Source organism: Microtus ochrogaster, chromosome 10 (assembly GCF_000317375.1).
Source record: "Microtus ochrogaster isolate Prairie Vole_2 chromosome 10, MicOch1.0, whole genome shotgun sequence".
NCBI classification, from domain to species: domain Eukaryota; kingdom Metazoa; phylum Chordata; class Mammalia; order Rodentia; family Cricetidae; genus Microtus; species Microtus ochrogaster.
The window spans coordinates 12,310,501-12,337,477 of NC_022016.1; the positions used below are offsets into that span (position 1 = coordinate 12,310,501).

General features: G+C 36.8%; 1 protein-coding gene across 2 annotated transcripts in view; it reads left to right on the forward strand.

Annotated features, from left to right (window-relative positions):
• Window positions 1-26,977, forward strand: part of Frmd3 (FERM domain containing 3) — a 185,686-nt gene that overhangs the window by 69,102 nt on the left and 89,607 nt on the right. For both annotated transcript variants that reach the window (XM_005352660.2, XM_005352659.3), the window contains exon 3: window positions 8,604-8,646. In XM_005352660.2, the coding sequence (XP_005352717.1) occupies window positions 8,604-8,646 (43 nt within the window). The remainder of the gene's footprint in view (window positions 1-8,603; window positions 8,647-26,977) is intronic.

Below are 26,977 nucleotides of genomic sequence, written 5' to 3' on the forward strand. Positions count from 1 at the left end.
GGGAGGCATAGGATTAGGACATAAAAAAGAAGGAAGCAGAGCAATATCAAAATATTGGGCAAAGATCCTTTCTTCCATCTCAGGGAAACTGAAAAATCAGAGGTCATGTATTGTTTAAAAACAACCCTGGTTTGTGGAAGTTAAAATGAATTGTGGAAGCTACCCTACAAAAGATTCCAATAACTTAAGAAGCAACATTCTCAAAAAAACAAAGACTATTATCTTGGTTATTTCTATTACTGTGATCAGAATGATGACCAAAAGTCACCTGGTATGGATTTATTTTAACTTATAAGTGAAGTCCAGCATGAATGAACTTTGGAGCAGGAACTCAAGGCAGTAACCTGGAAACAGAAATTGAAGTAGGAGCAATGGAGGAGCACTGCTTACTGGCTTGCAGTCTAAACTTAAGTTCAGCGAGCTGGCTTATACTTCTCAGGACCACCTGCACAGAACTGGCAATGTCCACAATAGTTGGGCCCTCCTATATCAATCGTTTATGAAAAAATGCCAAACTTGCCTACTGGTCAATCTAACGAAAGCATTTTATCACTTGACATTTCTCTTCTTCATCACTCTACCTAGTGTCAATAGGACCGGAAAAAAAACAAAAAAACAAAAACAAAAAAAAAAACAAAAAAAAAACCTAGCAAGGACAACTTATCTCTCGTCTCAGCTGATTCTGATGCCCTCCAGGTACGTACAAGTAACACTAATCAATACAACCTCTGTTTTTCCTTGTTCTTTCAGTTTATCTTATGGACCTAGTAATGGGAAATTAGTGCCTGTATATTTTGAGAGTTATTCTGCAAGATAATTGAAGAGACTAAGTGTTCAGCAATAATACATTATCCATGAAGTCACGCCTTAAGGAATACCAGGTTTTAGTAATAAAATAGAATTATTGATTTTTAAAACTAAAATGCCATAGTTCTAGGCAACAAATGAACTTAAACAAAATAGGAAAAGTATCTAAGCCTTATATCTAACATCCAAGTATATCACATAATACTTTTATACCTCTAGGTCTCTAGTAAAAATAGAAGTTGCTGACATGCTTCAGAGTGGACTTTTTTTGGCCACCTCTTAACTCTAATGGAAAGAGCAAGCAAAGACAGGAAATAAAAGAAGAAAATGGAGGGACAAAAGGCTGAAAGCTGCCTGGCAAATGAATAAATAATATCCTTATGTACAGGAGAATGAAAAGTGAGACAGGAAGGGTAACGAGATCAATAACAAACGAACTTACAGAAAGCTGCCCTTGTGCCAGTCAAGGAGAAAGACGGTGACCCTGAGTGCTGAGCTGAGCTTCCCGTCTTCCTCTTTTGTGGAAAATCTTCATGTAAAGTAAAAATTACATAAAATTTACTTTCATTCTCTAACTAGAACTTAGTTTTCGGGTGTTTATTTTTATTTTTAATTATTCATGGAATGCACTGATACATGGAAAAACATTAAGGTTGCAACATCTCAGATAAAATGCCACACAAAAAATACTGAAGTTCTAAATTTATTTAGCCAACACTACTAAATTAGTGCCTCTCACCAATACTATGTATTCTCCCACTGGTATCACTTTATTATATTGCTTCTGAACTATAAAGAATAGTTTTAGAGGCCTAGATTTACTTTTTTAATTATATTTTATATTGTTTTATACTTTTAAATTCAAAACAAATCATATTAGTTATGATACATTATTCAAATTTTTCCAATGTTTTCTCAATGTATAATTTACTTACTATCTTAGTTGTTATTCTGTAGGCTGAAGAACAGCTTCCATGTAATAAGTAAGAGTCAAATCTAAATACTTTAATAACCATTTGTGTACTGATAACACAATTGCACCTTGGAACATTTTACAAAACATTTTGCAAATAAGTTTTAAGAAAAATATTATTTTCATTTAATACTAAATTAAGCACAATGACTCCATGATGGCAGGTTTGCACTTTTTAGGTACTCTTAGGATCCTACCAAGTATCAAGCTCTTTGTGTGTTCCTTGACAACTTTTGGATAGTATATGCCTTTTATCACAACATGCAAACTGAATTTGTAAAAGAAAATACCATCAAAAGCAGCAAAGCACAAAGTAATGTTAGAACTGTGGACTTCTGAAAAGGTGGCTGTGCTGTTGACAGATGTTTGCTATGGCTATATTCCCCTGGGTTGCAGTGGACTTTTTCATTCTGCATTGCATCTAAGAATTTTGTATATGTTACACATAAAACTTTATCTCATATAAAACACTCATTTTTAATCATCCAGAACATTGGCAAAGTACAGTTTATTAACCTATTTTCCTAATGGTGACCTTTGGTGTGACTTGTAACCCTTTACTATTTCATACAAAATTGCAATGAAAATGCTAAGCATTTCTTTGCTTACATCCATGAATTACAAAATATAGAAATTGTTTGGCCGTTGTTTTAACTACTATTAACAGATTAAACTTAGCCCTCTTTGAAAACATGGTTTCCTATAATCCTTTGAAACACGATTATTACTAGGTTATTTTAGCTAAGTCTCTTTGCCTTGTGATTATCCCCTTGGAAAAGAATTGTTGCCCTCAAAAAATAACTATCAGTCACATTGTACATAGATGAGATACACAAACCCTGAAAGGAGAGAAAACTGGAACTGATAAGAAACTGTGAAGTGTGTTAGAACAATGAAGAAACTAGCTCATTTAGAATAAATAATTTATTTAGGGCACAGATGGTAAGCACCTTAAAGGCATTCCTTAAATATTTTCTACCCCTCTGCTTGGCAGTCATAGCCAATCCCAAATGACTTTCATTCTCTTTGAGCCTTCATCCAGTACTAACATCATCTTGAGAACACTTGCAACTGAAGCAGAGTGACTTTAAAGAAATGGGTTCAAATTCAGCAAAGGAAGGGTAAGGATTTCAAAGGATGCTAAAGTATGGTGAACCTGAAAATGTTATTTACATATGAGGCTATCAAAATGACCAGTGAATCTCTTCATGAAACAATATTATGTGCAGGTCTCTGATTGCTCTTACCTTTTTTTCCCCCCTGTCTATTTCTCTGAAAGTGATTTAATCACAGTGGATCTATTTATTATTCACCTTCATGAAACCCACTGAATGATGAAGCCCATCTACAAAATTTTGCAAACTAAATAAAAACAATAACAACAGCAAGAAATCTTTATAATTTCAATAGTGCATCTGTGAGACCCATATTTATTATCTTTATAATAACTCTAAGCCCTTGAAATACCCCTAATTTATGCTAGGTCAATTTTCACTTTATATTTGTGGAATTTGAGATGCAGAGAATATTGTTGCACAATGTTCTGTATATGCTAAGTGAATATATTAGTTATCTTCTTTGATTTTTTTTATTAAATATTGGTATGGTTTTCAAAAACAACCTGTCATAATTTTGGCTAAAAGAAAAGAACTTGCTCTTTGGGAAAAGCTCGCCTATGCATGTTTCTTGGTGAATTTTTCCCTAATAATGAAGCAGTTAAAAGTCTTCTTACTGCTTGTGAAGATTTTACAGATTGGACATATTAGATTAGAAACTATTGATTTGGCCACTCAGTTTTTCAGTTTCTGAGAAAATAAACAATATTCATCAAAGGAAATATTGCATTGTCATTCAAACTGATCAGTGAGAGGCTGCATAGCTGGGATGCTAAAGACCCTCTCTCTGGAATTTCATTATGGTTTTGTAAAATACCCTGTTTAAGAAGAAACTGTAGTGCCATTTCATTTGTATTTTGATTAAAAAAAAAAAAAGCTTGTCTGAGGATCAGAAATACTGGCCAGCCTTGTCACACAATCACACACACCTTTAATCCTAGTAACCACACTAGTTGCCATAGAAACCAGGTGGTAGTTGTTCATGTTCTCAATCTCAGAACTAGAGAAGATTACAAAGCAGGAGGAAACAGGTCTCACTCACTGTCTCATTCTGAAGGCAGGATCACCATTTTAGACTGAGGTAGAGGTAAGAGCCAGTGGCTGGCTGTTTTTCTTTTCTGACCTGCATACTGAGTGCTAATTTCTTTCTCTGAGTTTTTATTAATCATCCTTTATTTGGTGCCTAATTTGGGGGCATGAATTTACAAAAGAGCCATCCAATTTAGGCTTTCAAGACACCAGCCCGGGCCAGAGTGGGGATTGGAATTCCAGCTCTAAAAACTGGAACTTAGATTCAGAGTTCTTTTTTGGGGAAAAAAAATGTAATTATAATAGTGGTTGGCCTATTAGCACAGGCTTTTATTAACTAGCTCCTATAACTTAAATTAACCCAGAATTCTTACCTATGTTTAAGCTCGTGGTTTGGTAACTTACTCAGTGAGACATTTTCGTCTTGCTTTTTGGTTGGTGACTGCAGACTGAGCCTACCCTCTTCAGAAATCCTCCTGGTCCAGTCACCCTGCCTATACTTACTGCCTTACTACTGGCAAATTAGCATTTTGTTAAACCAATACAAGTGAAAAATTTTTACAGGGCACAAGAACATTGTCCCACAGCAAGGGCATCTCATAGTCAGTAAGCAATGAATGATTGATCGCGTTTATTTCATTTTATGAGCATGAATTTACATTAAACAATAAGTATAATGCAGAGCCTTGAGTTTTATAGGAAGACAGCAAAGCAATGTAGAGCCCTACAGAAATAAAATGTCAAACAGAGTGTATACCTAGTTAAAGTCTTTATTCCAGCCAGTTGCAACCATGTTCAGATATGTTCACGACCCAGATGTAGACCCAAGTATTTAGAAAAAGGGGCTTTTAAAGGCAAAATTCACATTCTGGTATGTTGCTTAGCAGATAGAGAGGTTTTTAAACAATCAAACAATTTAGCAGAAACTAATACAAGCAAATAGCTGAAGGGGGAGGTTTGCACAAGCAGGTAGTTCAATAGAGCTAAATAGGTAGCAGGGACATCTTGACCTTGGGTTCCTAGAGTAGAGTTGGGTAGTTTTCCACCAGATTCTTCAAGAGAATGGCAGAAATTGCTTCAACAAGAATGCAAGATGGAGAATGAACAAATGCAAGATGCACTTCAAAAAAAGAAGTTAGAGTGAAGTGCAGAAACTCTGCTCTTTTCCTTTCTAGTATGGAGCAGGCAGGTGCACATAAAATAGACTCTCCTGAATTCATAATGTTGTTGACACAGAAACACAACTCTCACCACAAAGGGGATAAGAGATAGTTTGTTTTGGAACCAAATATGAATGACCATGACTGAAAAATACAGGTTTACTTAAATCCTGTATTCCAACAACAAAGCAATTTCATTAAGAACTTATAATAACAGAACAAAGAAAGTCGAAAGTCAAAACATTTTGCAATACATTGATGGAAACATCAGAGAGGTTGGCTTACAGCAAAACAGAGAGAAGAGCTGCTGCACCCCTTAGATGCTGCCTGACAGCGTTCTTTGTCTCTTCACTGGTGGGCAGTAGGGTTTTGCTAACCTAAAGCTTTCATAAGGTTTTTTTTACCTATCAATCACAGGATGTTAGATCCAATAAATAAATGGAAATGAAATGACCATTTTGAAGGCTAAAGATGATCTTCAGTAAATTTTAATTAGCCTCTGGACCTGGAACGTTCCTAACTCTCCAAAATCATAAAAGTTCAAATCCCCTAATCAGCCTTGCTGAAGGTTACAGTTAGGAAGTATAGCTTGCTTGGGGGGTGCAGGTGAAAGTCAGGGAGATGGGGTAAGGAAGTCTCCAGAGTTTCAGGAAAGTTCTGCTCTGCAGTTTTTCTGAGACCATCTAGGGGTGCAGAGTTGCAGTAGGCGCTGAGCAAATGGAACTTCACTGATCATTGTTGGGGAAGCAGAGTTGAATATTTCTGGGTCAAACTGTGATTATCCCACCATATCCCAACCCTGAGGGAATATATAATTGGACTTAAGAATGTTAAAGGTAGGGGATTTTGTAGGCTGGTCTTCATTTCTGGATAGGTTTTTCTGTTTAGGGAATGGGTGCTTCATTGGGGCAATGAAAGAGTTCAGGGGTGGAGCCTTTAAGGTGATCCATAGAATTGGTCACTGTGTTAGATAGTAGTTTGATATCATTCTGGCCTGAAGAACTCTTTGACTCTCTGGGTGATGAAAGCCTATAATCTTTGTTGGGAGAACTTGGTGAAGACACTGAGAAGGTAGGATCAAATACTTAAATTATCAATATCATAGCTGTTGGGTCCCTGGTTGATCCACGTATCTAGAAAGATTTTTTTTCTAGTCATATCTAATTCTCTTAAATTTTTGGAGTACAGCCAAAGAATAGAATTGATCCTGAAAGATATTAACTGAACTGAAACTTTTTAAAAGTTTTCTAAGAGCTACTGTACCAGAGAGATTAACTAACACTGAGGAGGCTTCAGTTTCAGGGCAGCTGTTTCAGTCCTGAATTCTAAGTATTGAACTAATACCCAGATAGGCAAGACTAGTAAGTGAGTTGCATAGTCCATCAGTTTCCTTTTCTGAAGATATCAGATATGCTTTTAGAGGTTTTGGGGCATAGATCTCTCTTAACTGCTTTGAGTTGACAAAAGGGGCCATGTAGAAAGAGCAACAATTAGAGTACCTCAGTGAGGGCCAATAATAAAGCAGTTGATGACATTAACACCCAGCAGAGTCTACTACTGTGGCTCTTCACTGGCAGTGACATGTCCCTATCAGGATCTGTGAATGTTTATTTCTTGGGCTGTTTTGTTCTCCTTTTTCCTGTCACAGAGTCAGGGGGCGAGCCTGACCCAGGATAGACATTCTGAAGACACTCTATTAAACACATGCTTGAGTCTGAAGTAGGAGGGCTAAATCCCACATTCCAGAGCCAGTTTCTCAGTTTAATCAGAACATGACAATTTGACAATAGTGACTGCTCTACTTTGATAGGAAGGGGCTCATTAGCCAGATGAGCATCTGAGAAAAGTTAGGGAATTATGTTTAGACGTTTAAGCTGGTAAAAGTGCAGAAATGGAGAAATAAAGCAAAGGGCCAGAATGAAGACAAAAAGACATCTTCTGTCATTCTGGAATGTGAAGTGGCCTGAGCCAGTGTGACTCTCTGAAAGTCAAAAATGTTATCCATGTTGCAGTGAGTACAGACCTCAGTAGACAGGTATAAAAACACCTTGAGGTTTGTTTTCAGGCGAGCTAAAGCGTGTGAGAAGAAAGGTAATCTTGTACTCAACTTTGAGCAGGTTAAATTTGAGGCTTCTTTCTGGTAATAAGTGACTGTAAATGAGAAACTAGGGATTGGAATGGGCGTTCCCAATTCTAGTCACCTCTTAGCAAAACCAAAGGCAGGAAGCTTGAAGAATCCCTGGAATTCACGATTCTAGTGACCTGGAAGGCAAAGACCACGTAGGCTTAGGTGATGGTATCTGCTGAGTCTGAGCCTTACTTAGATGTGTGAATGTTGGTTGTGGCACTGTTGAATGACAAAAAGCTACTCTGTACATCAGAGGGGCTACAAAATTAAATCAGTAGTGAAAAGAAAGAAAAGGAGACACCGAGGTTAGCCCTTGAATCAATAAACTCCCTGAAAGAGGAAAACGTTGCATCATTGAGATTTGCACTGTTCACCTGGGCAGGGGCTAAATAGGTCATTCCACGGGCATTTTAGCTCATAGTAAGTTTGGAGTGCTGAGAACTTCTCAATGTGTATAACAAAAGGGAGAGACAGGGGAGCAGGGGGGGGGCGCAGTCAACTGAAGAAGGAACCCCCTGAAATTCCTCACTGTTTTACAAAATGTTAGAATGGAATGGACTGTGGCATCTGGAAAAGAAATGGGAGCACAACTACACCGTGAAAGAAGCCAAGTGTCCTTAACAACCACTCTGCTGAATAGAGATCAGGCCGCAAGTACCTTTGGGGCAGGCTTATCTCACGGAGTTGAAAATATGAAACTTGCAGGTGTTGACTGTGGCATGCTTTTGGTTTTTCTGAGAACATTTAGGGCCTAGGAGTTCCAGTAGTATCCTAGCAAATAGACTTTGCTGGGCCAGGGTTTGGGGAGTGAAGTCGAACATTCCTGGGCCAAACTAAGTTCATCCTGATAGGGGAACTTTTGGTATGGAAGACTCCTTCCGTAGCTCCTTTCCCCTGCAGTCTCAGAGTTGAAGATACCAGCTTGGGGTTGGGGAATTAGACATTGATCTCCTCAACAGAAACTTCCACAGATGATATCAGTTAAGTCAGCATTCCTGCCCAGAGTGTCTCAGTTAGCCTGAGGTTTTTAATTCATTAACTCTTCAAAAGTCCATTCATGGGTACATTAGAGAAGCAGGTATAGCAAGTTAAGGGAAACTTTTCTATAGGCCCAATATGCTATCTGATGCCATTCTTAGCTGTTGGATTGGTGAAACCTTGTTGTCTGCTTTGTTACTAGATTCTAAAAGCTTTCTATTTTATCTGTTACTCAAAAAATCTGTTACAGTAGTGAGCAAGGAATGACTGTTCTTGAAGTCTAGAACTAGCCCCATGTGAGACATTTAGCCTCTGGACATGTAACGTTCCAATCTATCCACCCAGTTTCAGTTTCTTTTCAGGAGTTTTCATTCACACTAACTATCTCTGTTTTGTTTGTGTTTTCTCCCCAGCACTGGCTAGAACCTAACAAGTCCATCTTCAAGCAAATGAAATGTAAGTGTCAAGCTATGGTTTTACTTCTGCGACAAATTATTCAAAAATAAATTTTGTTTCCTAGCAAAATGAATTGTCTCTGGAGATGAGGACAGACTGAAAGATGCATGGGTGGATGGCAGCTCCTTTCTGTTTAAGAGCTGGGAATCTCCTCCCCTTTTCCTCTAACCTTGGCTTCCCCCTCAGCCATCAGTTCAGTTGTCTGCAGTGCCTCTTCTTCTTTCTGCGCTGTTTGCTCTCGTATTTCTTGTTGGAACAGGAGCTTTGAAATTGTATGTTTAAATATTCATTAACCACAAATGCTTGCCTCTGCACTATAAGGGTTGATAGTACAGTTTAAGGTGTGGTATATAGTCTCAACTGGAGATAGGAGAAGTGGATTTGTTTAGTAACTGAATTTATAGTGACAGATTTACTGAATAGATTGATTTTTTTCCCCCCAACCCCCCCAAAAAAAATAAAGTAAAAATTTTTCTTATCTGGTAATAACTTTAAAAGTCTGGTGTTCTTTCTAGAATTCCTCATTATTCACTATAGACACTGTAAGGAGGGAGTTGATTTTTCCAGTGACACGATTCTTTATCGGAATCAGCTCTTCCGGAATATGTCCAAAGTGCTTTTGCATATTACTTCATTAAGAATATCTAAGAACATCTAACAGATACACCAAATCCCGTTGCCTTCTCTTGAAATAGCCACCCTATGCTGGCTATTTTCCTCTCTCTCTCTCTCTCTCTCTCTCTCTCTCTTTCTCTCTCTCTCTCTCTCTGCTCCTGCCTCATCTGCTTAATACAAGCTAGGATTATCGTGAAAAGGGAAACTGAAATTGGGGAAAATATTGATTATCAGATTGGGCTATGCGAAAATCTGTGGGATATTTTCTTGATGAATGATTGATGAGAGAGAACCCAGTCTACCACATAGGGCACCACCCTTGGCAGGTGGTCCTTAGTTGTATAAGAAAGTAAACCAAACAAGCTATAAAGACCAAACAAATAAATAGGTACTTCCATGGCTTCTACTTCAGTCCCCGTCTTGAGTTCCTGCCCTGACTTCTCTTCAAGATGAACTATAAACTGTAAGCTAAAATAAACCGTCCTCCCCAAGTTGCTTTTAATCATGGTGTTATTTCATGGTCATAGAAACATAACTAAACCAAGAACAATGATGTACAATGATGACAAGATATTCCTTTAAAGACTTTACCATGTTATTTTGGGTGTGAGTGCAGAAGTGTTTAGAAATTTGGGCCACTGAGAACTTAATAGACTGCTATGGGAACTTAGAAGATAATGCTGAGAGCAACGAAAATGATGGAAGCCTGGCTTCTGAGGTTTCTGAAGGAAGTTTGTGAGTCCCCCCCACAATAGTCCTCTATAATACTATTTGTGTGATATTTTGGATGAAGAATCAGTGGTTCTGCTCAGATAGAACTGAAAAATGAGTAGTGTTTAAAAATTAGGATTACTGTTGTGAAATATTTGCTTTACGGGGACACTGGAAACTAGTTAGATGAGACTGAGAAATTAGCTATGATTAAGAAGAGACAAGAAACATTGAGATAAAACTGGAGTATTTCCTCAGGATCAGCACACAGACTTATGTTTCAGATGGACCCAAGATGGTTGCATCTCATGCTGGCAAGTGAGCTTGGTAATGTGTAAGTCTCCTTTGTTTTACTGGTTTTGATGACTTGAGAGCTGCCTGACTGAAGGGAAATCATGGAGCAGAGCTGAGACTTGGTAGCCAGAGAGACTACTGGTGAAGGTACAGGTATAGTGCCACGGAGACTTCAGGAACAGAGATCATAGAGAAAGGCTTAGGCATGACACTATGAGAGAACAAAAGAGGTCATTGGTAAATGTATAGTTTTATTTGCAATGGAAACACAAGTTAATTTGGTCATGGAAGGGAATGGAGGCTTGGAAGCATGTGGCAGGTCAGAATCTCTGACAGGGAGCCAGGAGGACATTGGGGAAGGTACAGCTTATGGAGACCCCAGAATATTAATGATACCAAAGTACCAGATGGCCACTAAAGACAGCAGCAGGGGTAGAGTGGAGACAGCCTGATTTTATGAAACAAAGTATGTGTGCCATGAAAGCCAGAGCCAGACAAGCAGAGCTGTTCAATCCTTTACTATTGAGAACTCAAGAACAATGGCAATGGGTTTCTGATCCTACTGCACGCACTGGCTTTGTGGGAGCCTAGGCAATTTGGATGCTCAACTTACTAGACCTGGATAGAGGTGGGGGTTCCTTGGACTTCCCACAGGACAGGGAACCCTGATTGCTTTTCGGGCTGAGGAGGGGGGAACTTAATTGGGGGGAGGGAGGAAAATGGGAGGCGGTGGCGGGGAAGAGAAAGAAATCTTTAATAAATAAATAAATTTTAAAAAAAGAATTAAAAAAAATAAAATAAAGTCCCAAAGCTTGTGTAAAACTGCTAGATGATTGTTTTGCTCTTATTTGATGGGAATTGTGCTCTGGTTCTTCCTGATTAAAACACAAAGTATATGATTCATTTTTTTTTTATTTTGAAGGATACCACAATTGGGACACTAGAATTTTAAATAAAGGATAGTTTAGAGACTAGAATTTTAAAGTATTTGAATCTATTATTATTATTATCATCATCATCATCATCATCATTATTTAATTAAAATTTTTCATACCAATCACAATTCCCACATCCTCCCCTCCTTCTCCCTCCACTTTTTCCCCACCACAGCCCCCATCCACTCCTTAGACAGAGGGGTAAAGCTTCCCATGGGGAGGAAAAAAGTCTAGCACATTGTTTTGAGGCAGGATTAAGGCCATATATCTATATCTAGGTTGAACAAGGTAACCCTCCAAAGAGAATGGGCTCCAAAAGAAACTGTTCAAGTAGTAGGGATAAATCCTGGTCCCACTGCCAGTGGGCCCCATAGACTGTCCCAGGCATACAACTGTCACCCACATTCAGAGGGCCTTGTTTGGTCCTTTGCTGGTTCTCCCGCTGTTAGTCCTGAGTAAGTGAGAATTCATTAACTCAATAAGCTGTTGCAGTGGGTATTCCCCATCATAGTCTTGACCCCTTTGCTTTTATTATCTCTTCTCCCTCTCTTTGACTGGACTTTGGGAGCTCAGCCCAGTGCTTCACTGTAAATGTCCACATCTGCTTCTGTCAGTTGCAGATGAAGGTTCTATGATGACACTTAAAGTAGTCATCAGTTTGATTGTACGTGAAGGCCAGTTCAGGTACCTTCTCCCCTATTGCTTAAGGTCTTAGCTGGGGTCATCCTTTTGGATTCATGAGAATTTTCCTGTTGCCAGGCATCTTCCTAGCCCCATAATGGCTCCCTCAATCAAGATATCTTTTTCCTTGCTCTTCCTCTCTTCCCTTCCTTATCTTGACCATCCCATTCCCTCATGTTCTCCTCTCCCTCCTCATTTCCCTTTCTCGTCCCTTTCTGCCCTCCCTTCTCCCCCAACTCCCATACTCCCAATTTTCTCAGGAGATCTTGTCTATTTCCTCTTCCCAGGGGGATCCCTGTGTTTCCCTTAGGGTTCTCCTTGTTACCTAACTTCTCATGGTTCACGGACTATAGGCTGGCCATCCTTTACTTTACATCTGTCTAATATCCACTTATGGGTAAGTACATACCATGTTCATCTTTCTGGGTCGGAATTACCTCACTGAGGATGTTTTTTCTAATCCCATCTACTTGCATGCAAATTTCAAGAGGTCATTGTTTTTTGTTTTTTGTTTTGTTTTTTTTTACCACTGAGTAGTTAGTATCCATTATGTAAATGTACCATATTTTCTTTATTCATTCTTTGCTTGAGGGGCATCTAGGTTGTTTCCAAGTTTTGGTTATTACAAATAATGCTGCTAGCAACATAATCGAACAAATGTTCTTATAGTATGATTGAACATCCTTTGGATATATGACCAAGAGGGTTATTGCTGGGTCTTGAAGAAGGTCAATTCCCAATTATCTGAGAAACCACCAGCATTGAAGAAGTATTCCCCTTACTTGGCATCCTCTCCAGAATAAGCTATCATTGGTGTTTTTGATTTTAGCCATTCTAACTTGTGAGATAATTCTGGATCTCAGAACCCATTGGATTTGCATTTCCCTGAAGACTAAGGATGCTGAGCATGTTAAGTGTCTTTTGGCCATTTGAGATTCTTCTTTTGAGAATTCTTTGTTTAGATCTGTACCCCATTTTTAATTGGATTATTTGGTATTTTAATGTCTAGTTTCTTGAGTTCCTTATATATTTTGGATATCAGTCCTATTCCAGGTGGTGAAAATCTTTTCCCATTTAGTAGGCTGCTGTTTTGTCTTACTGAGTGTGCTTTGCCTTCCAAAAAGCCTCTCAGTTTCATAAGGTCCCATTTATTTATTGTTGCTCACAGTGTCTGTGCTACTGATGCTATATTTAGGAAATGGTCTCTGGTGCCCATGCATTCAAGGCTGTTTACCACTTTCACTTCTGTGAGGTTCAGTGTGGCTAGATTTATATTGAAGTCTTTGATCCAATTGGACTTGTGTTTTGTGCATGAGGATCTATCTGCAGTCTTCTACCCAAACCACACAAACACTCAACTAAGAAAAAGAATTACAAAGCAATCTCCCTCATGAACATTTGATGCAAGAATACTCAGTAAAATACTGGCAATCCAAATTCGAGAACACATCAAAATATCATATACCATGCTCAAGTTGGCTTTATCCCGGAGATGAATAGATAGTTCAACATACAAAAATCTATCAATGTAGTCCACCATATAAATAAACTGGGAAAAAATAAGATGATCTCACTAGATGCTGAAAAAGTATTCAACAGAATTCAATACCCCTTCATGATAAAGGTCTTGGAGAGATCAGAGATACAGGAACTTATCTAAACATAATAAAAGCAATATACAGCAATCTGACAACCAACATCAGATTAAATGGAAAGAAACTCAAAGCTATTCCACTAAAATCAGGAACAAGACAAGGCTGTCCACTCTCTCCATATCTATTCAACATAGTACTCGAAGTTCTGGTTAGACAACAAAAGGATATCAAGACGATATGAATTAGAAAGGAAGAAGACAAACTTTTTATGTGCATATGATATGATAGTACACATAAGTGACCAAAAAAATTCTATGAGGAAACTCTTACATTCAGTAATGTGGCAGAATACAAGATCAACTCAAAAAAATCAGTAGCTTTCCTATATACAAATGATAAACAGGCTGAGAAAGAAATCAGAGAAACATTACCATTTACAATAGCCACAAATAACATGAAATATTTTCGAGTAACAGTAACCATAAAAGGGAAAGACCTATATGACAAGAATTTTAAGTCTTGGTAGAAAGAAACTGAAGACAATATCAGAAAATGGAAAGATCTCCCATATTCTTGGAAAGGTATGATTAACATAATAAAAATAGCAATCCTACCAAAAGCAATCTACAGATTCAATGCAACCCCTATCAATGTCCTAACACAATTCCTCACAGTCCTCAAGAAAATAATACTCAAGCCGGGCGGTGGTGGCGCACGCCTTTAATCCCAGCACTTGGGAGGCAGAGGCAGGCAGATCTATGTGAGTTCAAGACCAGCCTGGTCTACAAGAGCTAGTTCCAGGACAGGCTCCAAAACCACAGAGAAACCCTGTCTCGAAAAAAACAAAAAAAAATAATACTCAACTTCATATGAAAAAAACAAAAGGCCCAAGATAGCCCAAACAATCCTGTAAAATGAAGGAACTTCTGGAGGTATCACCATCCCTGACATCAAGCTCTATTATAGACTTACAGTAATGAAAACAGCTTAGTATTGGCATAAAAATAGACAGGTAGACACTTGGAATCAAATCAAAGACCCTACTATTAATCCACACACCTATGAACACCTGATTTTTGACAAAGAAACTAAAATTATACTATTGAAAAAGGAAAGCATCTTCAGCAAATGGTGCTGGCATAACTGCATGTCAACAAGTATTTGAATTTTAAAGAAGACTATAATAGAACTTTTAAATTATATTATGATTTGTGTTATGATAATAACATAAAATCTTGGAAAAACAAGAAATTTAAGGTTATAGTTTAATAGTGACATACTTATGTGTCAAGATAAGTCAGTTGTATTCTTTTTTGTTGTTTTTTTTTTTTTTGTCAACTTGGCATGGGCTATGGTCATCGGAGAAGAAACTGAAAATGTCTCTAATAAGTTGGTCTGTAGTTAAGTCTACAGGGCAATTCCTTAATTTTGATTGGTGGGGAGGGCCATTCATGGAGAACATGCCAATAAGAAGCCTTCTTCCAGGGCTTCTGCCTTGGTTTCTTCCTCTAGGTTCCTTCTTTGAGTTTCTGGTGTGACCTCCCTCCCTGGTGAAATGTGGTCCAGAATTGTATGGTGAAGTAATCCTTTCTTGCCCAAGTTGGTTTTGATCAGCATTTTACCATAGAAATGGAAAGCAAACTAGGATACCTTCCTATCAAGTTTCCCAGGGCTTGATAACAAAAGTGATGAATAATTTTGTCACCAGAAACCAGATATATGTGTGTCAAACTGCTTGCAATTAAAGAAAACAATCATTTTCTTTCACAAATATGAGTTTTTTTCTGGGTATCTTTTTAAGTGAGAGGAGAAAATAAATACATGTTGTAGACTAACAGCTAGCATATAAACTTCTTAACTTTCCAGTCTTCTTCTTCTTCATCTGTCCCCCATTCCCTTCTCACTCCCCACTACACACACACACACACACACACACACACACACACACACACTTGCACCGTTCAGGACCAACTCTGGTCAATGTAAGAAGGATGACCTGAAAAGATGTCCTAGTTTCTATCGCTGTGTTAAACACATAACCAAAAGTAACTCAGGCAGAAAGGATTTGTTTAGCTTATAGTTGCGCAGTATTAAGCTTCAGCTTCTTTCTATGACCCATAATATCAAAATACTACAAGCTTTCATACCACCAATACTAGTAATATAAAATGGACTCTGAAACATTACCATTTTTTTTCCTGCAAACTTAAAATGCAATCTTAGCTCCCACTCAGCACCCCCATTTCTGTGTGAGAAAAAAACTTCCTAGACTTTGGCCTCATGATGACTCTCTTCATAATCATCATATTTCAGCTCTAACCAGCATTCATTGAATGAGTAAGCCAAAGGTTTCACTTGAGTAATGCTGTTCTCTTGTTAACCATAGTCAATCCTTCAGCCCCAGCTTGCTAGAATCATCATATTCTTAATTCAGAGTATCCCAGGAACAGCCCTGATAAAGTATTTGAAGGACTCTCACACTTCTTTCTGAAACTTCACAAACCAGGGCTTCATCATCTGCATTTTACTCAACAGTATCATCTTTCAAGTACTTCCAAAACAACCCATTAAGTTCAAATCATCAAATGGCTTTTCTAGCCCAAACTTCCAAAGTCTTTCTATAGTCTTCCCCAAAACAACATGGCAGATATGTCACAGTGTTATCTATGAACGTTACACCAATTTCTGCCCTATCTTGCTTACAGTGACTGGAATAAATCCCAAACAGCAATCTAAAGATGAAATAATTTATTTGTTTTACTCTTCCACATCAGATCCATTGTTGAGGGAAGTCAGCGTCAGAACTCAAGGCAGGGACTTGGAGGCAGGCACTGAAGCAAAAGCTATAAAGGAGAGGGAGGGAGGGAGGGAGGGAGGGAGGGAGAGAGAGAGAGAGAGAGAGAGAGAGAGAGAGAGAGAGAGAGAGAGAGAGAGAGAGAGAGAGAGAGAGAGAGAGAGGCATACTGGATACAGCCCAGGACAAGGACCAAGACCAGGTCCCACAGTGGGCTGGGACTTTCCACATCAATCGTTAATCAAGACAAAGACCAACAGAATTGCCTATAAGCAACAAGATATTTTGAAAGCATTTTCTCAGTTGAGGTCCCTCTTCCCAAATGACTCTGGCTTTTGATAAATTGATAGAAACTTAACCAGAACATCATAGCTTACAGCAGCAGGTGTGGGAAGTCCAGAAAGACCATATTGTTGGGAAGAGGATGGATGAGAGTTGAGACACATATCTCCTTCAAGGTAGAATGGAGGCTCTGTACAAAATAATAATGCCAAAAATAAATTAACACACATGAGAAAAGATAAGTAATGCCTATTTCCCCCTTTGTTTCTCAGAATTGATATTTCTGTTTGGACATTTTAAAGCAGTTAAGTTGTTTTCCAGTAATCTTATTTATATTGAATACTTCTTTGACTTTAGTTCTTAAATAGTATACAGCATTTTTCACAGGCAATATTTCAGAAATATAAATTTCTCTTTAAAGGGACTTCAACACTTAATAGACAGAAAGTTAAAATTTTGTGAGAAACTTACTGCTTAAGAGCTTTGTCTGCACAGAGAAGAGAATCTTAGTATCTCAAAATACATACTGACAACAGAAATGGTTTCACAGTTGGCCTTTGACCACTGGACACTTTCAACCTAATACAAATGAGGAAAAAGAAGAGTATAGTTCAAATTGTAATTGGACAAGGTGAATCACTGCTTTTAGGCATTGACAAGATGTATAAATAATCATCTAGTCCCCCATTTGTTTTGTTAAGAACACTACTGAACCGCAAAACTAAAACATCTATTTTTCTCAGGTTCAGAACTGATATATTGTTGATGATGTCTTCATCAGCTGGATTACTCAAATGGTACACCCCAGGTTCAGTGAGAGCCCATCCTCAAAAGATATCGTAGAGAGAACTTGAGGAGCACATCTACTGGTAGATTCCAAATGTGCATGAATGGGCAACTGCATCCACACATACATTAGCACACAAATATGTACTTGAGTGAGGTTGATGATCATAGTGATGATGATGATGGTGGTGGTGGTATTGGGGGTAAAGAATTGCTCTGGTCATATATATGTGTGTGTGCGCGCGTGTGTGTGTGTGTGTATATATATATATATATACATTTATGAGTATCATGGAACTAATTTTATTGCAAACTGGGGGGGGGGAGGAACAAAAATAATAAACCAAAAACTTTGTACAATGGCTTACCCATTGTTTACCCAGAAAAACTGAAACCCAAAGCAGTGTTACTTTTATGTGTGGTCATATCTTTTGCACTTTTGTTCTCCACAGTCACTCACTCCGGATAATGAACATTGAGGGGTTTTTGTTGTTGTTTTTTTTCGTTTGTTTGTTTGTTTTGCTCCATTTCTCTTTCTCTCATTTTTTTCTTCCTGCTTATCTGTCTATCCTGTCTATCATCATTTACCTATCATCTGTCCTTTCAGCACTACTCAAGAGTGCTACAGCCTTGTGTATTCAAAGCACACTGTTAGCCACTGATAAATCTATATATTCCTATCTTTACCATGAGCCTTTAAAGATACTTCTGTCCATGGTTATTATGAGTGAGTTTGTTTCCTATGGTTAATTACAGATCATCTGTGCTGATTAATTAACTTTATACAAAGGGATTATTATTTCTTGTTATTCTTTAATTACAATGAAATATTTATAATTTTTCAGGCAGGTCAGAAAGGAGTTTTTGTTGAGGGAGGTGGCAATTCAAGATAGGGTTTCTATACGTAGTCAGTTCTGACTGTCCTGGAAGTTGCTCTGTAGACATCCACCTACCTCTGCCTCCCAGTGCTGGAATTAAAGATATGTGCCACCACTGCCCAGATTTATCAGAAAGTTATTTAAATGAAGACCTAACTATTCTATTTCTCTCTTTCCTACATAGCAAAGATTAGTCAAAGAGGTAACTATTGTTAACAGTATAATTGAAAATAAATTAACTGATTCATGATGACTATGCCTATTTGAGAAATACTATGTGATAAATACACAATATATAATAATTATTCTGGGTAAATAATGTTTTTATACCTTTTGTATGTTTATATGTACTTATACGAGTGTGTGCACATGCATACATGTAGGAGTGCACAAACTAGTGCACACAGAGATCCACCTGCCTCTGCCTCCCAAATGCTTGGGTTAAAGGCATGTACCACCACCGCCCAGCTTTTGTGGACTCTTAAGTAGAGCATCCTATCTGCAATTAATAGTAACGAGTCATTTTTCCTATTTTTAACCCTTTAATTTCCTTTTCTTGTTTTACTACTCTAGCTTGTACTTCAGTACTACTTTGACAAGAAAAAGTAATAGCTGATGGTGCTGTCTGATTCCTTATTTTAACGGGAATGCTTTAAGATTTTCTCCATTTATAAGCTTGTTTAACATTTATAAGCTTTCCTATGTTGAGATATGTTCCCTCTAGCCCTACTTTTGCTAAGACTTTTGCTATAATAGCATGTGGAATTTTGTCATGACCTTTTTCTGCATCTATTGAGTTGATTTTATGATGTTTATCTTTAAGTCCATTTATCTGATTTACTACACTTATTTGTAAAGTATGTTGACCTATCTTTGCAAACTTGCTTTTGATATGTACTTACACTCAGATTCTAAGTATTTTATTAAGGATTCTTTAAATCTCCATTCATCAGAAATATTGGCCATTAGTTTTCTTTGTTGTTGTCATATCTTGACATGGCTTTGGTAATAAAGGTATACTCACATATTAGGAGTTTAGACGCATTCCTTTTCCCCTTCTTTCCTTCCTTCCTCCCATTTTTTCTTTATTCCTTTCTTTGTTTATTTATAATGTAAGAAGTATTGGTAGTAAAAATGCTTTGAATGTCTGAAGCAATTCTGCTATTAAATCCACCTGGGCCTAGGGTCTCTTTTAATTGTAAGGCTTAAAATATATTACATTTTAATATTCTTTTTGTTAGATGTTTATTAGAGTGTTGATGCCACCTTGGTTTGCTTTTTGGAAAGAATTTAGAAATTTATCCATTTCTTTTAGACTTTTCAGCTTAATGAAACATAGATTTTTAAATCATTCTCTTACTATATTCTAAATTTCCTTGTTGTTGGTTGTAATGTTTCTCTGTTCTCTTCTGGTTCTGTTAACTTGTGTCATCTCATTTTTTTGGTTATTGGGGCCAAGGGTCAGCCATTCTTGCTTACCTAATCTCAAAGAACCAGCTCTGAAATTTGTTGATTCTTTACACTATTTTCTTTTTATTAACTTATACTCTGATTTTTTTTTTTTTTTTTTTTTAGTATTTCTCACCATCTACTGGATTTGGACTTGGCTTGTTCTTTCTTTCCAAATTACTGAGTTATATTATTAAGTCATTTATTTGTTCTCTTTCTGTTTTTGTTGTTGTTGTTTTATGGAAGATTTAATCTGGTGCAGGAGAATTGTCTGTATTCTGTCAATCATGTTTTAAATAAATGCTGGCAGGAAGTATAGGCGGGAAAACCAGACAGGAAGTAGAAATGATGCAATGAGACCAGGAGAATTCTGGGAAGGAGGAAGTTGATTCCTCCCACTCCTGCCCAGACTTGGAAGAAGTAAGATGTGAGTTTCCCTGCTGAGAAAGATACCTAACCATGTGGCTAGCATACATAAGAACAATGGGTTAATATGAGCTACAAGAGCTAATATGTTGCCTGAGCTGATGGGCCAATCAGTTTTATAATCTTATGAAGTCCTCTATGTGATGGGGGGGGGGGGCTTACCGGCTCTGGAGTACCAAGCAGGACAGAAAACCCCAACAAGCAAACCAGCCCTCATTGTTACATTAATATATAAATTTCTCTCACAGAACTCTTTCCGATATGTCCCTTAAGTTTTGTTGTTTTGTGTTTTAATTTCATTCCAGGAATTTTTTTATTTCTTGATTTCTTCTTTGACTTATTATTTAAGGGTGAGTTCTTTAATCTCCTTTAATTTGTGTACTTATAAGATATTTTTTCCTGGCTATTTTATACTTTATTGCATTGTGGCCAGATAGGCTATGTAGAGTTATTTCCATTTTCTTTATATATTGAGACTGGTTTTATGGTACATTTTTTTAAAAGACAATCCCATGAGCTACTGATCAGGATGTTTTGCTGTTTGAGTGGAATATTCAATAGGTATCTGTTAGGTCCACTTGGTGGATATGTCATTTATTTCTAATGTTTCTATTTGGTTTTTGTTTATTGGGAAAAGTGGGGTATTGAAATCACCTAGTAATATTTAATGGGCTAGTGTTCATCTGTATCTGTAATTCTAGTAGTGCACTTTTTAGGAAAATCAGAGTTTGGTTCATATATGTTTTGTATTATAATGTCTTTTTGATGAATTGTTTCCTTGATTTAAATACAGGGACCTTCATTATCTCTTCTAACTAGTTTTATAGTGAAGTCCATTTGGTCAGATACTAGGATAGCTACATCTGCTTGCTTCTTGATTCCGTTTACTTGGAATAACTGTTTCCATTCCTTTGCTTTAAAGTGGTGCCTCTCTTTAAAGCTGATTTTCCTGTAAGCTTTAGAAAAAATGGATCTTGTTTCAGGATCAGGCTGCTCAAGAGATTGTGCTATAGCAAAGGATGCTCAGTCTGGGGTTTGCCAGAAGTATGGTTCTTATGCAAGCAACCTCAGACAGACCAAAGTAAGGAGCTTGTACCAGAGATTACACATTGGTTACCTGTGTCTCTGTGTTACATGTGCCAGTTATAGGGTTAATGAGTCTGTGATTTGGTGAGTCTCAAAGCAAGGAAGAGATGTGGGTGGAGGTCTCAATCCCTAGAAGGCAGTAGCCATGTAATCAGAGTGTGTAGGGTGACTAAAGGGTGATTAATGGGAATCTATGATCTTCCATAAACTGGGAAGGGTTTCTTCTGATTTTGTTGAAACTTTTTGCTGTGTTATTGACCTGTGTGTATTCTCCTTATTCTATACCTATTTTTTGCATGTTTGGACTTTTTAAATTTCATTTTAGAGTTTGATTGAATGATTGTCTGTTTGTTTGTTTTGATGTGACATTTTCTTTTATTGGGTCATTTAATTCATCCAAGTTTTAATTTCAGAAATGAACACTTGATTTAGAGAAGCAATTAGTGGCTCATCACAGGGGAAGCTAAATCTCCCTTTCTCAGCATTTCCTTTATTTCTTTGTAGGTATGATGTCCCATGAGATTTTTCCCCTTCCACATTATCATGCCTACTAGTTCATTGTTCAGGTCTTATTTAACGATTCATATCGCTGAGGTATCATGGTGTACCTTCTCAGGTATAACTTTCTAAGACATTAATTTCATAACAGAGTTCCTGTTTTTCTAACTCTTGCAGTCCTTCTGACCTCTCTTCCATGATATTCCCTGAGTCATAAGTGCAGGAGTTGTGCTGTAGATGTATTCACTGGAACTGGCCACTCCAAGATTAGTTATCCTTTGTTCTTTGACCAGATACTTTTTGTTTGTTGCTTGCTTTGTTTGGTTAATTGCTTTGTTTGGGTTTTTTGGTAATAATATCTATCTGCTGTAAAGTAAAACTTATTTGTTTAGGGGTAGGGGCTGCTCTTGTCTGTACGTATAAAGACAAATATTTAGAATTTAGTTAGGAAATGTAATGGTTCAGAAAAGTGGCAGTGGTGTGTTCCCTTTTAAGATCAATAACTTCACTAACTCCATCTAGTTTTCCAATAGCAAGCATGACTTTTTTTCCTATTAAGTGGGTTTTACATCCAATTAAACTGCTGCTGGTTGCCACTAAGATAGAAGTGCTACTATACTATTTTCGAGTTGTCTTTTCTTGCTCCTCTGTGGTTCATAGGAATCTCAGGTAGGTAAGAATATTGACTGCTTTTCTCCCATAATAACTGACACTGTACCTTCCAGTATTATGAAAGCTAGTCTTCCAGGAGGAGATATTCTGGTAAGATCCAACTTAAGTGCTCCCAGATCTACATCCAAAGTGCCTGCTGTCTTCAACCATGACTCATAATATTGTCTCTATCCTGTTATTCCCTGTGTAACCTTACTCTCTAAGGTTACTTTTTACTATCCTGGTTTTTGCTGTTGCTCCACATTCTATACACACATCTGAAGATTTGGAGCAATAAATCACAGATGAGAGAGAAAAGGTGGAGTTTCTATTCCTTGGTCTGACTTGCCTTATATAATATATTTTCTAGTTCCATCCATTTACCTGAAAATTCCATAACTTTAATTTTTTCAGCTGAATACTGTTCAGTTGTGTATATGTACCACATTGCCCTTACTAATTTATCAATTTAAAGAAATAGAGGTTATTTTTCATTACCTTGCTATGTGTATAGAACAGCAATGAGCACAACTGAGCAAGTGTCTGAGGGTATGATATCAAGTCTTTTAGGAACTTGCCAAGGAATTTTTTAAGGAAAGGTAAAGGTGGATTATACAATAGATTCTGAGAGTTTTTCCCAGTTTTCAAGAATGACCACAATTTTTGAATAATAACAGCCCTCCTGAGCTTGGGTCCACTGGGAGAGGGAAGGAAGGGCTACAGAGAAAATGGAGACTCCTGAAGCACTTCCCTCAAGGATATATAAGTGTGGTTAGCAGTGGCTGGGTGGAGAATACCCTGTAGCACTATGGCTGACTGTAGACTGTCTATGTTTCTATAAATGACCCCTACTGTTGCTTCTGTATGTAATCCAGAAAAGTCATTTCTTCACCAAGATAGACTCAGGTGGAATCATTTCTTTGGGCTTGCTGCCTAGATTGAATAGAGACTCCCTAGACAAGTCATGAAACATAAAACAATTTTCAAATAAAAAAAAATAGTTTGCAATCCCATTGACAGTAAATGTGAGTTCCCTTTCCCCACATACTCAGCATCTGTTGTTGGTTGTTCTGTCAATGAATAAAATGAAATCTCAGATATTTTTCTTTTCATTTCCTTAATTCTTAAGAATATTAGTAATTTTTGACATATTTCTTACCTATTTTTATGTTTTGTTTTGAGAGCTTTCTGTTCAGACACATAGCCTATTTTTAATAGGTCTTTTTGTTACTTTTTGTTTTTTGAATGCTTATATAATCTGAATAATGATCCTATATCATATATATACACAGCAAAGAAATTTTCATACTCTGGCTTTCTTGTTTCCAAATTGATTACTTTCTTAGCTATACAAAAGCTTTTTAGTATCATGAGGTCTCACTTTTAAACTATTGTTCTTATTTCTTAGGCAAATGAAGTTCTATTTTGAACATCCATTCCTACACTTTAATCTTTTTTCTAGCATTTTCTTTCTAATAGTTTCAGTGTTTCAGCTTTCACACTGAGGTCTTTGACATATTTGGAGTTAGCTATTGTGGGGGTTATAGACATGGTTCTTGATTCATTCCTCCATGTCTAGTTTTCCCAACATCATTTGTCACCATCATTTCTCCAGGGTATGTTTTTTGCCATATTTGTCAAATGATATGTGGCTTCAGTTATGTGTGTTTGCATGTTTGTTTGTGATTCTTATTATTTTCATTCAAATGGCTCTGTAACATAACATAAGATCCGAAATAGTAATCCCTTCAACATTGTTTTCATTCCCAAGCAAAATTGTTGTTCCTCTGTCAGGTTCTTTGTGATTTCACATTAATTTTATACTCCCTTTTTTTTTTATTCTTGTGAAGAATGTCATGGGCATTTTCATTGGCATTCCATTGAGTCTATGAGTCACTTTGGGTATAATAGTCATTTCTCCAATATTAGTTCTACCAATCAGTGCATATGGGAGATCTTCCAATTTTTCTAGCATCTTCCTATATAGCTCTCTCTTCTGGAGTTTAAACTTTTCATTGCAGAGGCTTTCACCTCCATGATTAGGTTTACTCCTAGATATTTTTAGTTTCTCCAGGGTTATTGTTAATGGAGTTGTTTCCATGATCTCCTTGTTATGATGTTTGTTGTTGGTATATAGAAAAGTTATTTGTTATCTTATCCTGATACTTTGCTGAAATTGTAGATGACTTTTTTATAAGTTTTCTGGTTCAATATTGAGAATCTCTTCTGTATTAAATCAGATGAAAAAAGATATAGTTTGACTGTTCTTTTCCTATTTATTTGATTTCTTTCTCTTCCTTTATTGTTCCTGTTAGTGTTTTGTGCACTATAATAAAAAGGAGTGAGATAATATATTGCTTTCTCTCTTTCCCAATTTTAATGAGAAAGAGGGTTGTCTCCATTTAGGATGATGTAGTCTGTTTGTTTTTTACATGTGGCCATAATTAATTGCAATATATTTCATATAGAACTATATTCTGTGGATTTTTTATCACAAATTTATGTTGGGTATTGTCAAAGGATATTTTTGCATTTATTTGGATTGTTATATAATTTTTATATTTCTATATAAATGTCTATAATTCATTACAATTTTTGATTGTTATATGTGTAAACATGTCTGTCTCACAGAGAAGAAGCCAGTTTGATCATGAAGGATTATCATTTTTTATATATTTCCATTTTCAGTTTGTGAGTGTTGTTTTGAGGAATTTTGCATCTGTGTTCATCAAGGATATTGGACTGTACTTCTCTTTTTTTGTTGTATCTTTACTGATTTTGATACTAGAGTCATATTGTCTTCATAGAAAGAAATTAACATCATTCTTTCTGCTTCTTTTTTTATTTCTTTAAATAATGTAAAACTATTGTTTATCGATCTTCTGTGAAACACCAGTAGAATTCTGCTGTGAATCCATCTGCAAATGGCTTTTTATTTTTTGTCAGAAGAGTTTTTCTTGCTATTTCTTCCTGATCTTATGACACTTACAGTCTTTTTACTAGCTCTTGTTCAATGTTCCCTGAGCCTTAGGTGCATCTATTGTTTCATAGATATATACATCAGGACTGGACTCCACAAATTAGCATTTTGATCAATTATGGTTTTCTGTAATGGGCTCCATTTACTTCAAAAAAACATTTTATTGATAATAGAGGAGGACTATCCTTGTCAGTGGATTTAAGGGCAAATATTTCAAATGTATTTAGTGATTATGCCTGTTTAGTAAATTAGCAGTTGTATGGTCTCTTGAGTTGTAAGCTCTATGACTTCAATAGCACTGAGTGGTTGGTGGGGTTTCTAGTACCAGGCATGATTTCTCTCTTGCTAGGCAGGTCATAAATCCAATTTGAGAGTCTCGGTTACCACCAAGTATGCTTTCCATACTGCACCCTTAGAGTTATTTACCACATTGGTCATTGTTATGATTCATAGGCATCAAACTGGGTTGTACTACTGATTGTTTCCACTGATAGAAGGTTTTATAATGCCTTCAGTATTATGAAACTAGTCCTGGGAGGAGAGGCTTTGAGGCCAGTTTTAGTTGAGAAGTCCTGGTCCCTGTTTCTGAAGTACATGGTATCTTCAGCAGTATGAATTTGCCTTCCACCTCTATCAGAAGGGAGCAACCAAAAGCAATAACAATAGCCTGAAATATGTAGAGAGTCTCTTGGACAGTACTGACCAACAACTCCAAAGAGCACTTGTCTTGCTTGCTGTTGGGATCTTTGTTAGGTGTTCTTTGCATCTGGAAAGCTGCATAAGTGGGAAAATTTCATGAAACTGCAATATATACTTATAGAGACTTTTATTTTATAAAAGTAGGTACATAGTTAATATTATGATTTCTTATGACTTTTTCAAATATTCTTATTGTTATTTTATCTTCCTCTTTCTTTCTTCTATGTCTATGCCATTTTCCCATCATTAAATAGATGATAGCTGTTTTTTCCCATTCCCAAATCAGATCACTCATACCCTTCTATCCCCCTCTTTATTGTATCTCAAGTCTTTTCCTCCACAATGGTTCTTTTTACTTTTCTGGTTTCTGCAATTGCTCCATAATACATAGTCACATCTGAAAATTTCCAGCAAGGAGCCTCCAAAGAGTGAGAAAATGAGATGTTTGTCTTTCTGAGTCTTTGACTCATTCAGTATATTTTCTAAGTCTGTCTATTGATCTGCAAAATTTATTATTTCATTTTTCTTTATAGTTTAATAGTATTCTGTAATGTTTATGGGCCATAATTTCATTATCTGTTCATCAGTTAAAGGACATTAAGATTATTCCCATGTTGTCCCTATTAAACAATAAGCATATCTGTGGTGTAGGATATCAAATCCTTTGGAAATATCTCCAGGGGCAGTATAGTTGGGTTATGTGGTAGGTTTTTATTTGTTTGTTTTTGAGAATTCTCCATGCTGATTAGATTCTAGAGTGATTGGACCAGTTTGTAAATCTACAGTGTCAAGAGATTTTCTTTTCTTCACATCCTATTCAGCAATTGTTGTTGGTTGTTTTGTTCTTAGTAATTCTGACAGAGGTAAGATTAAATTCAAAGTTGCTTTTATTTGCATTTTAATAATTGCTATTTTGAAAATCATTTTTAAATTGCCACAAATCTTCAAAGAAGCTTGTTGGTTTCTCCTTC